This window comes from Varanus komodoensis, unplaced genomic scaffold, assembly GCF_004798865.1.
Source record: "Varanus komodoensis strain SLA01 unplaced genomic scaffold, ASM479886v1 scaffold1, whole genome shotgun sequence".
In the NCBI taxonomy this organism is placed as follows: domain Eukaryota; kingdom Metazoa; phylum Chordata; class Lepidosauria; order Squamata; family Varanidae; genus Varanus; species Varanus komodoensis.
This window is the reverse complement of record NW_025335268.1, coordinates 67,539,896-67,560,405: the sequence shown is the minus strand read 5'-3', so window position 1 is coordinate 67,560,405 and position 20,510 is coordinate 67,539,896. Positions and strand designations below refer to the sequence as shown.

At 41.8% G+C, this 20,510-nt stretch overlaps 1 protein-coding gene across 5 annotated transcripts; it reads right to left on the bottom strand.

Moving 5' to 3' along the window:
• Positions 1 to 7,533: 7,533 nt before the first annotated feature.
• On the bottom strand, positions 7,534 to 15,424 carry SRSF12 (serine and arginine rich splicing factor 12). Of its 5 annotated transcripts, none has more exons than XM_044427815.1 (5): positions 15,115 to 15,424; positions 13,205 to 13,309; positions 11,448 to 11,551; positions 11,107 to 11,248; positions 7,534 to 9,932 (listed from the first exon to the last, which is right to left on the bottom strand). In XM_044427815.1, exons 1-5 carry the CDS (start codon positions 15,177 to 15,179, stop codon positions 9,638 to 9,640), a joined length of 711 nt encoding a protein of 236 aa, XP_044283750.1. In that variant the 5' UTR covers positions 15,180 to 15,424; the 3' UTR covers positions 7,534 to 9,637. The 5 variants fall into 5 exon arrangements, with proteins under 5 accessions (XP_044283750.1, XP_044283741.1, XP_044283761.1 ...); XM_044427806.1 differs by having other exon boundaries at positions 7,534 to 9,992; positions 15,115 to 15,409; XM_044427826.1 differs by lacking the exon at positions 13,205 to 13,309 and adding an exon at positions 12,786 to 13,120 and having other exon boundaries at positions 7,534 to 9,992; positions 11,448 to 11,571; positions 15,115 to 15,382.
• Positions 15,425 to 20,510: the final 5,086 nt, after the last annotated feature.

Genomic DNA, 20,510 nt, shown 5'->3' with positions numbered 1-20,510 from the left:
CAGGACACCAGATAGCAGACATCGCAGAGGTGGAGAGTATCCCTTTGCATCATAGTATGTAAGAGCTGTAGTGAACAGTTACAAGTGCACCATACCCAACACGAACATAACCATACTGCATACTTGATCTCCAGTGCTTCTGCCAAACATGAGATGGCTTCACACACTGGGGTCCTTTAGACTGCAGTGGCCTTGTGTTTCCTCAGTCAGCTAGATGCAGAATTAAAATGGCAGCTCCACACTGCACCAAATAGGTCCTTATTTCCCATCTTAAAATCTGGCATTTTTCCCCATGGGCAAGATCCCACCATATACTTATTCAGAAGTTCTGTTCAGCAAAGGTCCCACTTCGCCTCATTGTCATAGCAACATTAACAGCTTTTTCTTCTCCTTTAATTGTTTCTTGCAGCATACATGCAGCATTCCTGAATGGTCCTTTTTGAAATGGGGTGGGGCTTTAGTCTTTATCCTTGCAGTCACAAATGTTATTTTGCTTATTTGGTCATTGCAATGTCTATGCTGCAGGATTGATTCCTTCTCCGCAGAGGCACTCAAGCTCCCAGAGCAAGTAGCATCGAACTACCTGTGGCAGAATACTAGAAGGAGCCTGAATCTTCTGGGAGCGATGGCTGCAGATCCATCCCTGGCAGGAAGCAGAGACTGCACCTCATAGCCATGGGCTGGGCAACCACATAGCTGCTGGGAGCGCAAGCCGCAGGACTCCCGTGATGCAGGAATGCTCACCAGCTGAACAAGACCTGGGATAGGTTACTGGAAGGTAAGTGAGTTGAGGAGGGGTGGATGGCACTCAAAAGGGAAGTTTTGGAGGCTCAAGCCTTGGAAGATACCTCTAGTCAGTAAGGTGGGGAGGCGGAGGAGAGCGCCGCCATGGATGCAAAAGAGGGATTAGATGAAAGAGGAAACTCCGTAGGAAATGGGTACTGGGGCAAATAGACAAAAGGGTATACTGGGGGGAGGAGGCCTGTAGCAGAAGGATTCTTCACAAGGCTAAGGCTGATTACGAGCTGAGACTTGCCAAGAATATCAAGAGCAACAAAAAGGGCTTCTTTCAGCATGTAAATAGGAAGAGGAAGGGGAGACAAGTGGTGGGACCACTAAATAAGGAGGAAGGAGATCCAGTGACTGATATGAGGGAACAGGCACAGATGCTAAATGACTATTTTGCCTCTGTGTTCTCCCCAAAGCAGGACAGGGGATATCCGCATAGGAGATTAGATGATGCTGGGGACTTAGGGGCACTGATTAGAGTCACCCCCCTTGAAGTCGAGGGGCTCCTCAGGGCATTGGACATTACAAAGGCGCCAGGCCCTGACGGGTTACACCTGAGAGTACTTAGAGAGTTGGCAGAGGTTCTCTCACACGCACTGGCCTCCATTTTTGAGGCCTCGTGGAGAACGGGTGAAGTTCCAGAGGACTGGAGGGTGGCATCAGTGGTCCCAATTTTCAAAAAGTGTTGTAGAAGGGACATGGGGAATTACAAACCTGTTAGCCTTATGCCCATTGTAGGAAAATCAATGGAAAGGCTCATAATAGAGAGAGATCTAGTGATGCTAGATAGGGAAGGGAGGCTGACAGCCACACAACACAGCTTCCACAAAAACAGGTCCTGCCAGACAAACCTTGTGGAATTCTATGACAAGGGTTCGAGATGGCTAGATGGAGGGGATGCAGCGGATGTAGTTTACCTGGATTTCAGCAAGGCCTTTGACAAAGTGCCCCATGATATCCTGGTGGAGAAACTGAGGAGTTTTGGGATACACCAAAGCACTGTCCGGTGGATGAGGGCATGGTTGACTGACCGAAAGCAGAGGGTAACCATTAGTGGGGAATCATCGGGATGGTGGCCAGTGACAAGCGGGGTCCCCCAGGGCTCTGTTCTGGGGCTGATCCTGTTTAATCTTTTCATTCATGACATGGAAGAAGGGGTGAACAGTCTGCTGATCAAATTCGCAGATGACACTAAAACTGGAGCAGTGGCCACAACTGAGGAACAGGTACTCCAGTTCCAAAAGGATCTGGACAGACTAGGGAAGTGGGCAGGAGACACCAGGATGGCGTTCAATGTGGATAAGTGCAAGGTCTTGCATTTGGGACATAGGAATAGGTGTCATAAGTACAGGTTAGGTGACAAGTGGCTGGAGAGCAGCGCTTGTGAAAGGGACCTTGGGGTACTGGTTGACTGCAGGCTAAACATGAGTCAGCAGTGTGATGCAGTGGTCAAGAGGGAGAACACCACTCTTGTTTGCATAGCCAGAAGTGTGGCTTCTAGATCAAAAGAGGTATTACTACCGCTCTATACGATTCTGGTGCGCCTGCAACTGGAGTATCGTGCTCAGTTTTGGGTCCCTCATTACAGAAAGGATATAGCCAGGTTAGAGTCAGTGCAGCATAGTGCCACAAGGTTAGTGGCCAGTTTGCAGGGGATAGGGTATGAGGCGAGACTGAGGGAACTGGATCTCTTCAGCCTGGAGAAGAGGAGACTCAGAGGGGATATGCTGGCAACATACAGGTATGTGAGGGGATGTCACATGGAGATGGGTAGAGACCTGTTCTCCCCTGCAGAGGAAGGCAGGACACACTCCAACGGAGCAAAGCTCAGGGAACCAAGGTTCAATTTATTTATTTATTTAAAACATTTTTATGCCGCCCCCATCGCAACGAAGCCTCAGGGTGGCTCACAACAGGATACAAAGTACATAAATACATAAATAATAACAATATTACATTTTTTTAAAAAAAGTTTAAAAGCCCCCGGTGCATCTTGGTTAAAAATTTAAAATCCTATTCATTCAAATAATTTAACAATTAAAATAAGTTTTAAATAAAAAGGTCTTAGCCTGGCGCCGAAAAACAAATAATGACGGCGCCAGGCGGGCCTCTCTGGGGAAATGATTTAGATGCCAGGAAGCACTTCCTGACAGTTAGGACCCCGAGGGTGTGGAATGGGCTTCCACGGGAGGTTGTTGAGGGTGTTCAAAGATAGGCTGGACATGCATATGGTGGGCATGTTGTAAGCGGAGCTGGCTGGAGCCGGGGGTCAGACTAGATGGCCCGGGAAGCCCCTTCTGACTCGCTCTGTTTCTATGTTTGTATGTTTCTAAGACTGCTCAAGAGTGACTCCCTAGGATTCAAATTCTGGCCAGAGAGCCCTAATGAACTACAGCGGACTCTTGGGCGGCTTGGTGCCGCAGTTAAAAGGCTCTGTACAAGTTGTACTTCAAAGTCTGCAGAAGCTGCCTAAGCCATGTTGGGAGCAATACTGTTTTCATCTTCAGGGTCTTGTTGATGGATCTCTGTGCTCTTGACCTTTAGACTCCTACTTGATCCTGCATCTGGACTGTGTATGTACCTGACTGCTCAACCTTGTTTTGACCTCTGCTTGTGCTTGTACTTTGACCCTGCCTGCCAAAACTGCTTCCTACCTGGTTGAAACCTTGGCACCTGGCCGTTTGCCTGTGTACCTTGCTTTCTGGATTGCCCTATTACTCAGGGTCTGCTTCAAAGCTGGACAGCAGCACAACCTCACTTTTTAAAAAAGGGAAGCAAGGAGGCAGCTGCTAGTTAAAGAGACTATAATCCTGAGATGCACTGGCAACGCCATGCCAACCTGTATGGGATGGGCTAGCACAGCGATTGTGTTGTAGGACGCCCAGGGGCTTATAGCAGAATGGAATCATGCTATCTCACAGCGCACAGGTTGCATGGCAAGCTGGTATCCTCACAAAACAGCTTAGCATGTGGTGTATTTGCTCTGCAATTCCGAACAGTCCCCATGTATTGGCTGCTTCATGTGAAGCTTCGTGCTTCTCAGGCAACAATGCTCCTTTATCTTTGGTGTCCATCTCCATGCTCGACTTCTTCCCAACTGGCACAGGGAACATATTATTGCTTCCATTTTTAGTTGCATCCCCCTACTTGCTTCCATAAATATGTTATTTTTGATATGTCATCAAAGTGAAAAATATATAATTGTCACTGTGACATGTTTACAGTGAGATAACTACTGATGTTTCCATCACCTCTTGGGCACCCTCTAGTGGATTCCCCAAATCTTTTCTAGCTATACTGCAGTAAGCTCCAGACAGTCTCTGTTTGGGCAGGCAATTCATAGCTTTCTGAAATAATTTCAGGGTGTTCAGCAACAATCACTTTTAAACACAAATTTATGCAAAATAATTAAATAGACAAACTTTTAAGGATGTGGCCTATCTCTCAGGTTGGACCCAATAGCCTGGAATTTCCACTGTCCAGGCCAAGGGGTGATTTAGACTGCAGTAGAATTTGAGTTGTTAAGGTTCAAGGAGTAATTTACAACTTATGGTTCTCACTGGAGATAGTCTCAAGGGTGCAATGCTGAGAATTGTCAAGTCTGGATAATAATGTGACTGGCAACCTCTGGAAAGTTGGCACCTTGGGATTGGAAGGCTAATATTACCTCACTGGTCAAAAGTGGGGGGAGAGTAAACATCTGGGAACCAAACAGGTCTTTTGTCTTCTTCTGGGTGTTACCTCGCTGGAAATAACATTCCCTAATCAAACACTTCTGAATAGAATAATCCACTCTTTGTAAAGAATCATTGAGAGCTAGTTTTCTTGTTCTGTGGAGTCCGTGGGTATAGGGTTGTAGCTCATCTCGGGGCAGTTTTGTATTACCTTGCTGGTCTTTACTTCCCTTTTGCCTTTTTTTCTTTCTTTCTCTGCTCCTTTGGTCTCTCCCCTTTCCCAATCTTTTAATAAACTGTTTTCCTACTTTGTTGTTTTGGTGAGTGGTGGTGCTGGAACTGGTGCCTTGGGGCACAGGGCTAGATAGCATTTTTGAGAAAAATCATTCTTCAGTCATGAGGGGATAGAAAAGGACCTCCTTTAATGTAATGTTAGACTTATCCTCAGGGAACTGGAAACAAGATTGCAGCCATACCCAGCTGGGCAGTATTCCAAATTGTGGTATTTTTGCTAAGGTTAGGTTGCCAAGGTTATAGAAGCTCAGTTGTTCCAATCAGCCACATTAAATATCTCTCTTCCTTGAATCTTCTACACAGAACTGGTAAACAAAACAAAATCTCAAGGCAGCTGGCACAATGAGCCTGGAACTTCACAGTGTGCAGGACACAAAGGACACTTGACAAAAAATTAGAGACAAGTTATTTAAACCATCACTAAAATCAATCAAGTTAAGCACATGATACATGCACCAATCTTATCAAGGGAATTCAGAATTATGCAGTATTTTCACTTTCATATTATAAAAGTTATTTGAGAGAAGGAACAAGTGGTGGTGATTCCAACTTGGTGTCACTTGACTTCAGTAAGATATAAGCCACATTACTCCCAGTACCTGGTAGGCAAAGCAGTAACATAACTGTAAAAATGTTTTGTGGCTACTTTTGTTGACCCGATCTTTAAAAAAAAATTAAATACGGATGGGAACCTGGTACCTATAGGCAACAATCTAGCTCTTGTCATTTTTCTCTCTCCACCAGGGGTTACAAACATCCATTCTTAGCAATAACGTCTAATTCATATCAAAGTCCTTGCAAAGCGAGTAGCACCATGCCTTGGAGTATTTAACTGGGATGATGGCAAGAGTCAGGAGATACAGGGATTTCATCTCACATATGAGCACCCCATGCCATCAGGATATGATCCCTCTATAATGTTTCTCAAAAACAGCGTATTTAGTTGGTAGAAATATAATAAAACTTACTTTAAAAAAACAGCATACAACTCTCTTTAAATTTACAAATAGGAAAATGGAACGTGTTGACTATCTCCTGTTAGATGCCTCTGAATATGGAAGATTCTGTTCATCTGTCATGGAACAAGACTGTTCTCCATGTATTTATACAATCCTTTCTAAACTAGTGGCCATCAATAAGAAACAACAAAAGCTTAGTTGTAAATAAAATATCCTGCATACAGAAGATTCCAGATTCTTCTGTTAAAGCTGAGGCAGGCAACCTGCAGCCCTCAACCTAATTTTCCAGTCGCTATGGAAATAACTCAGATCTTGGGCAAAAGCCTTTTGCCCTTTCCTTGGAAGCCAGCTGGGAGAAATGGCAGAAAGAAAATGGGTGCCATAAATAGATGAGAGGCCCACCTATGTTTGACTCTGGCCCCACCCAGCACCCCCATGGAGCCTCTGATGTGACACTGGACAGAGGAAAAAGTTGCCTTCCCCTTTAACAGTCAAAAGCATCTCAAGAATCTGGCCCCGGGAAAAATGTCTTGAGATCTCAGAAAGCCATTGACATGAAGAGAACTGAGCTATAAAAGTCTTCCTTGGAAGCATCACAGGTTCATTCATAATACATCTTCTAATACTAAATTCCTTAATTTGGTCTGCAGTCCTATTCTGAATTAGCTGTGAAACAAAAATAACAGGGATTGCATCTGAATAAGCACATAAAGGCAAAAGATCGATCTCAATCTACTAGATCTCTGGGCGATGTCTAATTCCAAACTATTTAACAAGAACAAGAACAAGAACAAAAACACCTCCTCCACATCTTCCTCAATTTCACTGTAGAAATGAAGAATGGTTGGGGTGATTTATTTTTGTGTGGGAGGACTCTAAATTCTGTTTAGTTCTTGTGCTCAGAAGAAACACATGCAAATTCTTTGGCTCAGAATCCTGTAATGTATATTTTTTGTATATGGTTAGTGGATCCCAAAATTTTAATAAAATGCAGGATAGATTGCACAAGCCTGAAGGGAACCTTCTCCTGTTGTGCTTTGGGAAGAAGTACTTTCTTTTGTTTGGTTGGTTTTATTAACAAGTAGTTTAACTTTGTAACACCCAAGTTTCTCAAGAAAGTACTTTAGCTTTTTGTTATTGGAAAGATGACACAAGCATACTGTATTTTTACATGTTCTTTTAAAATGCCATATTAGATTTTGTTTTATATGCTCTGAAACAGAATGGTACATAATATTCCAAATACTATGGACACTACGTATTTATATAAATAGTGGAATAAACATTGTTTTAATCCCTTTCCTGTTAATATTAAACATTTCATGCTACAGCACATGGTTGAAGGGAGCTTTCTGCCAAGATCCTAAGAACAATTGCATGCCAATTTACAGCTATATAATTTACCTATTATACAAATCAAGGAGGCTCTCGGGCAAAACACTGTTCCTTTTAGTGTGCCAGCCAGCAATATTATCTTCCCTGATATTCCATCAAATCACCTTGATGATGGTAAGAAAATGACTCCAAACCACTCCTTCCTGTGCTACCAGGTGATTAAAGAAATCTGGGATCAGGCAGGAGAACCCTATGCTGCAACTCCAGTCCAAGTTAACATCAGTCCCCCAAAACAACACTAATCCTGACAGGATGAATCTTACTATGACTCAGATGCTGCAGAAGGAACAGAAAGAAGTTGTTGTAGATGCATGGAGAAGTTTTAAGCATGTCACCCTCTCCACACAGCTTCTGTTTCCCCTGTGTAAGAAATACCACCGGCCTCTATTTTTAAGGATGTTATGAAAGCAAACTCAGTACTCTTAAAAAGGAAACCTCATTTTTATTGAAAATAATGTTACGTTATGAAATAATACTACTCCCAACACAACAGTATAATCTCTCATTAAGTGAAAGTGGTTTTACTGTCACTACAATTAAAACAGTACAGTACTTGTACCATGTAACAGACATCACAACTACCATACATTTAAATGCAAATTATAGTTTCCAAATGTTACTACACAACATAATTGTAATATCATGTAAAATACAAAACCTTTTTAATCTATCCTCTGTTACTTGAGTTAAACAGGCTAATAATTTTGTACTCAACTGTTCAACTGTTAAATAACTTTAGGGGCTCAGAATTTTAAAATGCTTGAACATGTCTTCTACATAGATCTTCTAATACGATAGTTTGAAAATACAGAATGTAAATGAAGATTTGTACATTAAAGTTAACCACTTAAAGAGTTTCACACAAAAAAAAGTTCAACCACACATGAAAGTAATTGCTTAATGACTTATATTACAGTGTCAGAAAATGACTGTATTACCTATCAGCTCCTTTTCTTATATGTCCAATGCTTGTTAGACCTGCTTTCTCATGTGCATTGGCCTTGATCCAGTGACTGAGAACATGTCATTTTTCATTCTACAAGTGCAAGAGGCCACTGCACATAGTCAAAGGTTGCATCTACACGTGCAACAGCCTGGGTTGATAGAAGGAACTATGTCGTTTCAGTCTGTAGATGGGAGGATCTCTTTATTTCACTTCTATACCACCCAAGAGCTGAAGCTGTATGGACAGTTTACGACAGTTCACATAGTGAAATCTTTTATGTTAACTTCCTGCCCCCACATATTATGAAAAGGAAAAAACAGTATCAGAAAGCAAGATTCTAGCCTAAGCATGTGTCTTGCCAAGCAGGTTTTCAATTTTCAGGGATTTTTGAAATAATTATTATATATGGGAACATTCAAAAGTGCTCTCTCTTGTATGAAGTGGTACAGTTCATTTTGCAATTTCACTTGCACCTTATTCTGTCACCTGTTAAGATCTGATTAAAATCTGCCCTATCCCACTGATCATGTACCCAGTCTGGAAATCTACATACACATTTCTGTTAGGGGATGGTTAGTTAGGGGATGGAAAGGACTTTCAAACACTCCTTCCCCTGTGTACCTGCAGTTTGGTTGACAAGAGAAATGGATATCCAAAAACATTCTGTGTTGGATGTTTGGATAAGTTAATTAAGATCAATTAGCACTTCTCTTTCAAAATGGAGACATGTAGGGAAATTAACTGCAAATTTTCATTTCAGTATTTTTAACAAATGTAGATCAAACAGATGAGAGTCTAGACAGTTATTCAAATTTCCCATGTTAAGATACTTCTCTAGACTGAACACAAACTAGCTTAATTTGAAAGACCATTTCAAACCTAAAGTTCATGTTGCAGAGCATCCCACAACCCCAAGACTAATTATCTGAAGAAGTTATCTTCACACCTGAATTCAGTACTCTTGATATTCCAAGAGGCACTGAAATATTGCCAAAAAAGATAGTCAAACAGGGGTTAGCAACCTCATTTAATTCAAATCAAGATTAAAATCAATAGCAAAAGGCTATTTTGGGCAGCTGAATCCTATCCGAGGTGCAGATTTTCAGTGCAAGCCTTACTTGTACTGCAAGAGCTACAGAAGTATTCTGTGAGAGATAAGAAAGGCACAACTTGATGGCTACTCCCACCTTATGGAACATGGGCAAAGATCCAAGTACAGCTTCTATCCAGTACACTAACATTAGGCTGTGGCAGCACCAAGGATTTGAAGCAAGGAGCACACGATAGTTCTGCTTGGGAAAAATAAAACACAGTCCAGTTCAGCAGTAGCCTAAGTTTCATCAGCACAAAGAAGGGCACCAGCTGGCCCAGCTGCAGGGACCTCCAGATCAACTATTATTTGACTCAAAGAAAGGGTGCTGGACTAGATTTTTACAAAAAAGTGTTCCGTACACTTAAGCATCAACCAAAAGGACAACACAGCAAGACCTCTTATTAATTACTGTATATTTCAGATAAGCTTTGGACAAGTTTTGTTCTCATTTTGTGCTCATAAAATCTGTATTAATGAAATAGATGCACTAATCTTCTTCAGATACTGACTGGTTACTATTTCTTTGATAAAAACTCCTGGAGTGTGAGCGAGAACTGGAATTTGTATGTTTCCGTGGAGATTTAGACAGTGATCTAGTAGCTGAGCCTGAACGTTTTGGATGTGATCGTGACTTTGTTCTTGAATTGGAACGTCTTCGATGGGAACTAGATGGTGATTTTTCAACATATTTTGAACTTCTCTGGGGTGATTTTGATTGCGACCTTCCTCGAGAACTAGAATTCCGTTGGGGCGTAACCGACCGTCTTGGTGAACTGGAATGCCTTGGAAGAGATTTTGAGCGAGATTTAGATGGGCTGTAAGAATGTCGTCCACGCCTTGACCTGCAAATCATCCACAGTATTAGATGTAGGCCTCTTGTTATGTATAATGAAAGAGCATTGTGATCCAAACCATTTGCTTAAGGTACTTGATTAGATGTACATTTTTTTCTTAGCAGGACTATATGCCGAAAGTTCCAAACATATAAGAAGAATTTAAAGCGTAATCCCAGGATTCAAAAAATATGGTTATGCATTTTTGCATCCCAACATAGTAATTGTGGCTGGGCCTTCTTTAGGCAACTTGCCTACTCTTAAATGCCTCTAGACTGGCATACCAAGCAATCATGCATTGTTACAATCTCAAATGGTAACTGGTACAGGAAGAACAAGGCCACTTGAAGGTGAGGTTTCCCCAACGCTTCAAATCGAACATTGGGAATACATACATTCTCCAACTCCCATGGCTTAGAATGCACATTTATTGCGTCAAAATCACTGTAAGCAGCCAGGGCTACTGCACTTTGGTAGAAACAACTCATATTTTCCTTTCTATTATCACTCTGGCTGTTAACAAACATGGTCCCAGGACAAATTACATATGTCCATTAGTTACATTGCAAGTTTCCTACCCTGTGAACTAAGTATCAAATTACTAATATAAATGTAATTTTTTCTATATAGGTTCTGACAGGACATGTCAGATGATAATGCTTGATGAAACTTCATTACTGTTTAACTTGTTTACTGAGGAGGAAGAGGAATTGTGTTACACAGCATTGTTGGCAAGCAGGAAAAATGCCCAAGGACTCTCCTTTCAAAGATACCTTGATAGAATATGGGCAGTGCCACTTGTGGAGAAACTAACCAATCACTTCGGTGTGGCTAGGGGAGAAACAAAGATAATTCTTTAACAACTTGGTACCATTCTTAATGTATTGTCCAAAACTGAATGGTGAAAATGGATCCCCGACATATTCTTGGGGTAGTGGATTCTAATTTGGCAAACAAATGATTAAACAATTGATATAATATTCAAATTGTATTATTTAAATAAGGCTGTATATGTACCTGTATTTGATATACTGTTTCAATAAAGTATTTAAAGGAAAATCATTTAACTTGAATACAGATTTTAAAAAAATAAAAATTGTCCTGAAGTGATCCATAGACTTACTCCTTAAAACTGTCAGAGTGTCTCCTACTCCATCCCCACGAGGAACTTCTGCTACGTGTCCTCCTTCGACTGCGGCTCCTTGACCTTCTGTAGTCCATTGGAGAACACTGACGACGCTCTTTCGATTTCATCTGACCTGGTGCTAGAATTTAAAACAGAACTGGAAGATTGCAAGAAAATGGCAGCCTCTTACATTCTGAGTATTTATTTGGCATATCCATAAATCATCCTGGGTTTTATGATATTGCTTATTTCACTTTTCATTCTCAGATATACTAAATACGGCTTTATTACAAAAATATTTTGTAAAATAAGTAAGTGATATGCTTATATTCACTTACTTTTGCGATCACCTTGTGCAAATTGTATTTCAATTTGCCGGCCACATACCCACTTTCTATTGAGGTTATAAAGAGCATCTTCTGCATCACGAACATCTTCAAACATGACTGGCTGTTAAGGACACTTTAAACATGCACAAAGCAAAAGAAAATTGTATCATATAACACAGACATACTCAGATGCTTTAAAATCAAGCAAGTTTTTTTTTATATGCCATTTAAGTTACAGCCACTTCATATTTTATGTGGCCACTTGAGTACACTATTTCAGCAGCATTTATTGTGGTAAATACATAAAATATGAAAGGATGACACATATCTTCCAACATTCAGAGAACTAAGAGTGACCACCAAATCCTTGAATATATGCATAGCATGTTTTAAAACAAATCTGGGTCCAGAAAATGGCAAGCTCAGGCATTTACCAGAGCTTCTCAAAAAGAAAAAGGTTCCTCTATCCTAAGAATGTTGTCATTCTCATTTTGCATAAGGAACCTAGGAAGGTGAGTGTGATAATTTTGTTTGTAAGCCATGTCTCTTTCAAATTAAGAGGTATCTTGCCTGAAGTTGTCAAAATCCTGGAGTCAGCTTTTGAAAATGTAAACCTTCTTTCACACTTGGTATATAGCACAGAAATCACCATGGAATATTAGTGTGAGGCGATCCTTATTTTACAAAGAAGCAAAGTAACATTGAATGCCTCCAAAATCTAATTGTTCAAATCCAGAAATGTGCATGTGCATAGAAATGCACATAAGGATTTTGATTTGATGTATGGTTTTTTGCACATTGGATTTCCCTTTCAGTTGCAAGTCTGTGTATACACAGTTGCTTTTCCACTGGTAGGAATGGCAAAAGGGCATTTCCATGTATTTTGGAGATTCTACACTTGTAATGAATAACTGCATCAGTTCAAGTTATTTACATTATGTACATCTTATTTTAAGGCCTTTAAAATTAGCATATTCTAATAGGCAAAAATCAAATACATTGAATGAATTAGTTGTACAAATGCTGCTATTCTGCAAACATTTCCATACTAATAAACATTTGACTTTCCTCTAGTTTTTCCTTCTTTATTCCCTGTACTTAAAACAAATGACTACTGATGCCATAAAAATGCACTAGATCATCTAAATGGCTAATATATTTCAGTATTCCATTCAAATTTTTCTGCTAGGGAAAAGATTAATTTACTAAACAAACATTTGCATACAGTTCAATTGTGCTACACTAAGGAAGCAATATTTAAAGGTAGAACATTTATAAACAAACAAATTCTTGACTGAAATGTAAGAGCTTGAGCGATAAGATACAAAACGAAACTTTGGCAGTTACCTCCACGTCACTTGATCTTGACCTTTACTCTTTAGGGCTTGCTAGATGGACTTGACAAGGGCCGTAGAACCAACCAAATCAGACTTGGCTTTGACTTTGGAACTTGAGCAAATGTCGGAAAGCCGAAGCCTTAACTTGGTGTTGTGGCTTTGTCTTTTCCTTGAAAAAGGACTTCCCCTCTTCCAGTTTTCTTTTTATCCTTTTCCACCCTCCCTCTTTATTCCTTGAAGCTTGAACTTTAAGGTGTCTTTTGGCTTGCCTGCTTGGACTCTATCTAACCAGGTTCATTCAAACTTTGGGGTGCTTGCCAGCCACTGTGGACTGCTTTACATTTTCTGAGACAAAGAAATAAATACATTAAGTTAGGACGCAATAACAACAATGCACCTCAATCAAAAATACAGTGACATAAAGGATATTGTATATAAGCAAATCCTCTTGGGCGTCTTGTGTAGAAGTCAAGCGGTATGTATACGTCAACTACAGGGCCATAGCGACCAAATTCACGGCGCAAATCCTCAGGCCTGAAGTGTTTTAGAAATAAGGCAGAAAAATGAATGTTTCTATATTATGGCACCTGTTTTAGCAACATTCTGCTCCAGCACCTAACAGACTTGTCTTGGGCTTTAAAATAAAAATACACTATATAACCCTATTTTTTCTTGTGCATATCCTCAAAGCTTATCCACTTCTTCTTTGGTTATTTGGTGAAATAACTGTTGCAAATGTCAAGCCTTAATCTAGGTGATTTCAATAAATCTTGTTGCAGTCCTAGTGGGAATCTAATATGTGGAAAAACCTGGCTATATAAATGACTTCCTCTAGAAGGGAGGAGGAATCTTATTTAATATGATTCCCTTTAGCAAAGATTTTTATAATCCATAAAAGTGATGAAAGTTCACCAAGACAAAATAGTCAGGGAAAGCTAATGCAAAGGGGGAGAGTGCCCCACACTTTAACAGGTAAGCAAAGGAAGGAATCTGAACATGTTTTATCTCTATATGACAAGTTGCACCTCTTAAAATTCACTGTACAACCTAAAATTTAACACCACAAAAATTACAGCTACCCTGCTCTCAACTTTTTGCTAGCCTGTATGACTCTCAATTTAATTTTGAGCAAAAGGGCAGAAACACTAAAGGAAAAAAATGACTGAGAATGAACCCAAAGCTTGCAGTTTAGAAAAAGACCCACAGAAAATGATGGGCACTTTAGATCAATGGTTAAGCACAAGCTGGTTGTGCAAAAGGTACAGTTCACTCTTTAGTGATTATTTATTTAGAGCTCTTCAATCGAGAAAGGTGCCCAGACCATCCTCCTAAGATCAAAAATAAAAGTTCCTGCCAGCAGGTTTACAATCTGAAGAACATTTCAGGCAGCACTGACTTGACAGGACAAGCAGAATGTACACTATTGGTCTAGGGAACTACTACTAGTCATCAGACTGTAGGTAGCAACTTTCAAGTCATGGGGCTGTAGTCCCAGAGGTGGAGACCACAGAGCTGCACAGATCTGAAGCAGGCATACAGATGACATCACAGTGCCACTGACAGATTCTGCAAAATCCTAGCCTGACTGAGGGGCTGGACACACGTCAATTATACTCAGATTTATGCTTTCACTCCATTAAAAAATGCTGCAAGAAAGAAAGGAAACTAGCAGACTACAAAGTCCTCCCACATCCCTTAGCAACTGCCTGAGGACTGACAAACCCAACTAGGCAGTCAGGACCATATGCCAGATACCTATGGGAAAAATAAGGCTTGTACCAGTATTCCCTGAGAAGGTTGCTTTTCCCTGTAGGAACCGGCTCAATTGTTTTCCACGAGAAGGAAATTGCCGCTTAAATTCGTCTTTGAAAAAATCCTCGGCCTACTGGTGTGCCTCTGAGAGACCCCAGGGCGCAAAGAACTGTACCCACAACTGAAAAAACAATAACCCCATTGTTAAGGCTGCTAGGAAAAGATTAGGTGAGACTTCTGCCGGCTTCTCAGCCGCGACGGGCGAAGCTTCCCCGCGCACTTCCGCTTTCTGTGCCCCTTAAAGACACAGGAGCAGAGCCGCTTAAAAAAGCGGCAACCCGGGGGAGGCGGCGCTTTTTCTTTCCCCAGCCCCATCTGCTATTTCGGTGCCCCAAACCCAGCCCCACGCTATACACCACCCAGACTCGGCAACTTTTATTTTCCACTCACCTACACCCCCCCCCCCCAGAAAAAATTACGGCAGCATTAAGAGGCGCGCCAGGCCGATCGCTATCGGCCCAGGCGAGTTCATGCTCGCCACTCCCAGTCTGCAGGCCGCCGCTGCAGCCCGCCCGCCCGCCTCTCACCTAGTGGCGTCCGCCACGTTCCTGACGAAAAGCGAGGTGTTCGGAGGCCGCGTATAGCGGGACATGGCGCCGAGGCCCGGGGAGTCTCCGCACGGAGACGAGCAACAGCGGGAGCGGGGAGGGCACAGCGAGACGCCGCGGAGCTTGAGATGAAGGCGATGGCGGAAAGGGAAGGGGCTGGGATTGGGACAAAAACTGCTGCAGGAGCAGCAGCGCCGGCAGCGAGCGGAGGGCAGAAGAAGCAGGCGAAGGGGCGGGAACAATGGCGAGTCGGAAGAGGGGAGGGGACGCGCTGCATGGCCTCCGCTTCTCAGGAGGAGTCACGGCTGCAGGGCGCTCATGCTGGCGGGGGGAGCGCGATTTGCGCGCGCGGCGCGGATGGGCATCGAGCGGCGCGCCTGTTTACTTGGCCGCGCCAGCGCTTGCACCGTGCGCACTCATGCTGCAGGGCCCCGTCCTTGGGGCCAAAGTCCAGGACCCCGTGGTCTACCCCACCTCCCGCTGACTTGCCAGCAAGGATGGGTCTGCCGAGGCAAAACACGCTGCGAATCCAGCAACGCTTACCACGGAAAAGAAAACCTGGGGCACGGGAGTTTTAAGACTGGATCTGCCAGGGAGAAGGTGGATGAAGCCTGCAGCCACATAGAAGCATTCCTTTGGACCCACGTTCTGCAACAACTACGGAGAATCGAGCGACGTTCACGTTCATGAGGGTACAGTGAAGCCAGGGATGGGGAGCCATGATGCTGCCCTCGCATGATGCTCTTCTGTGATGATAGCCTCCGAGCAAACACAGCTAGGGCTGGATGAAGGCCGTGATGGGGCCTGCTGCTAGCCACCTGCAGTTAACTTTGCACACTGCCCCAACACTGAACTTGCATATGATGTACGTGCATATACACACCAAACTCAGCAATGAACACAAATAGCGCACAAACATTTTATCACTATAAAATATCACTATATTTTAGTGGAAATAGCCTTTTGTGCTTTTCTAGGAGTAAAAGACTTAGATCACAGTCTACTGCAGTAGAGAGCTCAAATACAAATCCAATTATCTTAAAGTACACACAAAACAAATGCGTATGTGTTTTCTCTCTTGTGCTCTATCAGACCACAAGATGTAGCTAACTCTGCCTCATTCAGGTACAATAACCATACATAGTGCTGATCTAGGACATTTTGCTACCTGGGGAGAACCAGCAAATGTTTCCCATGTCTCACTGATTATTCCAGCCAGTCACTATTTCTCAAAACATGCAAAATCCAATTTCCAGCATTTTGTAACATTATTTTGAAGCTTTTTCTTCTTTTTCCAGCAACAACCTACATTGCACGAATAACAAAACTGAATAAACGTCACTGAAATCATGACAAAGTGTTTATGGGGAGGGGGGACAGACAACACAGCATTGTTGTCAATACATATGTGTATTTATTGTATATTATTGTTTTTATTATATGTGCATTTGTTTTAGTATGACATGTTTTTATTGTTTCTTTGTAATCTGCCCACAGAGTCCTTGGGACTAATTAACTGTGGGATACAAGTTGAATAAATAAACACGGAAGCACTTATTTGGATCATATGCACCACCAACATTTCCTATTGTACAGGAAAGCAAATTACTTTAACAACATGAGTGGAACAGGACAGACTATATAGCCATGATGATTATATATGATATCACAGATGAGGTCCAGAGGAGGGCAACAAAATGATCCAGGGATTGGAAACACTGCCCTGTGAGGAGAGACTGAGAGAATTGGATATGTTCAGCCTTGAGAAGAGAAGGCGGAACAGGGACATTATATCACTCTGTAACTACCCCAAAGGCTGGCACAAAGAGGAAGGTCAAGATCTTTGCTGACTCATATCAGAGTGTAGCACATGGAATAATCAACTCAAGTTGTGGCCACCCAGGTTCAGTCTAGATAACAGGAAAAGTTTCCTCACTGTCAGAGAAGTAGGACAGTGGAACCAGTTGCTTAGGTTTGTCATAGGCTTTCCCACACAAGAGGCATTCAAAAAGAAACTGGGCGGCCATCTGAGTGCAATGGTGTAAATTAGTGACTGCAACATCGGGGTTGGACCCAATGGCCTTCATGGCCCCTTCCAAGTCTAGTAATTCTATGATATCTTTAGAACCACATGGCAAAGCAGCCTTTGGAACAGTCATCAAATTTTGAAAGCATCCAACCTCCCACACTTTTGCATATCCGTTTCAAAGTGTCCATCAAAGCAGCACAGTAAAAAATTCCAGTTTATGCATATCTTTTAAAGTGCACTAGATTGCTCATGAGAAACATGGGTGGCAAGTTATGAGTACACCCACTGTCTATCTGTTTGCATGTGATAATGAGGATGATATCTCCTGGGAAGGGAGCAGGACCCCATTACAAAACACACAGACACTCATTGTATACACAGAAGCACACACTCAGAAGCACCCTCCCCCATTCACAAACATAGGCACGCTCCCATTTACACGCACAGAGATACTCAGCCCCCATGGCATTAACACACGTACACATTGCCAGTGCACTGATGCACGCACACAGTTCTAAAGCACTCTCATCCCCACACCCCAAAGCATCCAGGTCCACACATTCCTATCGAGCTCCTCAGAAACCTGTGGAATGACTTCTGATGTGGCTGCTTCACGTGGAGCCCGGCTCCATCAAGTCTTGCCTCCCCTGCCAGCCAGCCTGCCCAGCTCCTAGAGGTCTCCAATTGCCTGGCTCAGCTCAGTAAACTGTCCAATGAGCCAGCTGGCACTCAGGGCCTTTGTTTTCATTTATTTATTTCTATGGCCAGAGATCTTTGGGCAGTTTTCAACAATTCATAAGTCCAGGTACAATAATAAAAATTGTTGACAATAAAATACATTTGCAATACAAGGAATCATAAAATCCCAATATAGAAACTCTGAAACAATATAAACAGCTGAAACAATGTCAATAAAAGTATAGCAGTTAAAACAGCTGGCAGGCCCCATCATATTTCATGAAATGCCTGGAAAAAGAGAGCAGTCTTAACAAAGTGCCAGAAAGTAACAGTGTCTGTTCCAGTTGAGCCTCAGTGGGAAGAACCTTCCATAATTGGGGTGCTACCCTGGATAAGATCCTCTCTCTCTTTTGCCTTCCTCTGGGCTTCCCTCCCTTGGAGGTGAAAGCCAGAGGATGACTTCAGTGGTAGATTGGAGCAGCCTGGCAGATTGAGCCTGAGAGATTGCATCATTGCTCAGAATGTCCCCATCAGAAGGGAGAGAGAGGTAGGCGGTGTCATAATTTGATGGCACCAAACCTCAAAACTCCCAAGAATCTCTCCCAGCCCTTTCATGCATTTGTTAAATAACATGGGGAATATGATGGAACCCTGATGGACACCACAGATCATCAGCCATAGCATCAAAGAGGAATGTTATGGTTTCTGACATGAATCCATCAGAGGAAAGGCAGAGAGAAAACTAACATGAACTTGCATGGAGTGTTATCATGGCTACCACATTGTTACATTGTTTTTCATCAGTTTGGAGACCTAGGATTTATGGAATATTGCAACACACCAGAGCTAAAAATGCCTTCAGCACAGTCAGATCCCATAAATGTTTCTGTTGAGAAGGGCAGTATATCAACATAAATAAATAAAATAAAATAGATAATAGTAGACATTTCCTACCCTCTGATTTCCTACCCACATCTGCCTGAGGTGCCCATGTCATTCTGTCTCATGTTAGGGCTGACCTGGATTGTGGAAGATCCTGATTCAAATACATACTGACATAATGTCAAATGAACTGTGTTAGCTTTAGTTATTTATGTTTTTTATTGCTGGTAGTTCCATGGAAATGTTAAGTATCTGCTAGCTTTGAACACACATGGGGATGGGAAAAGAAACATTTTAATAATAATAATAATACTAATAATAATAATAATAATTATTATTATTATTTTGCCACATTTGTCAAAGGGAGGGGGAAGCCATCAATGTGCCCTTCAATCTCCACTCCAGTTCATAACAGAATCACTCCCCAAGTTTCTCACTTGACTGTTTTCCCCCCACTTTTTATTTCTTTTAAATACAGTAAAAAAAAAGCCGTAAATACAACACTTCACAGCATCAACAATGTAACATACAAAAATTCAATTAATAATTGAAAAAGTAAATAATAAAGTGCCTCCACCACCCCAGAGACCAATGATACCTCCACTTAATGTGTATATTACAACAATTAATAATATACTTCATAATACATAATAATACTTCAATTATATCCATATGCCCTCCATAAATTCATATAATCTTGATTAGGTTTACAATCTTTGCCTTCTATCAGTACTGCTTTTACAAAATCTTCCCAAATTTCATTATATTTATTTGCTTTTATTAACCCTTTTTAAATTTTTATTTCTGTTGTCAGTTTATCATCAATTACCATATTCCATATTTCATTATACCATTCATACCTTTGCATAACCCAATTCTGTTTCCAATATTTAACTATCACTAACCTAGCTGCCATTATCAAACTTAGGCTCAATTCTTTCTTAACTTCATTTATATTTTGTTTTTCAATCAACAATAACAACACAATTCTCAGTGACATTTCTAAGTCTATATCTAAAACTTCTCTAATTTCATTAAATACCATAATCCAAATCTTTTGTATATTATCACAATCCCACCACATATGTTTATAAGTTCCAATCCCTTTCCCACATCTCCAACATATATTAGAGTGCTTGTCCTCAATTTGATTTAACTTAACTGGTGTTAAATACCTAACTTGACTGTCTTTAGAATATGAAAACAGTCTTATGGTGACATCCAATGTGGCTGTCCCAAACCTTCCAGACTTGGAGAATTCTGGGCAGCCAATGGCAAGTGGTTGGTGCCCTCCAAAACACTTCAGCAGCCAAGTTGGGCTATCTAAGTATTCTAACCTAACTTGCAAGGAGAAGGATCTGAGGCACAGCCAAGATCCCTCATATCCTGATGGAGCTCCTCCCTCTCCAACTCCCAGAACTGCCCCCCCCCCCCCACTGCCCTGCCAACACTGTGACTTAGCAGCCAGCATGAGAAAAAGCCTCGCAAGCTGTGAGGGTAGAGAGTGTGCTCTGCATGTCAAACCCCAGGACTTGACCTGGGGTTGGGTCTCTGAATTTTCCTATGACTGTCTAGACAGCATCTGGGTACCATGGGATTGTGCCTTCATTGAACTGGAAGAAATAATATTCTGGTTAACTGTCCCTTTGCCAGAGAGCCAGATTTCTGCTTCAGGTGGACCAGATTTGACTTCCAAACCTGAGGTTCAACACTTAGGGACTTAGTCTCACCTAAGTACAAACACAACTGCGGCCTTAATGAATAAAATCCCAAACTGTTTTAACAG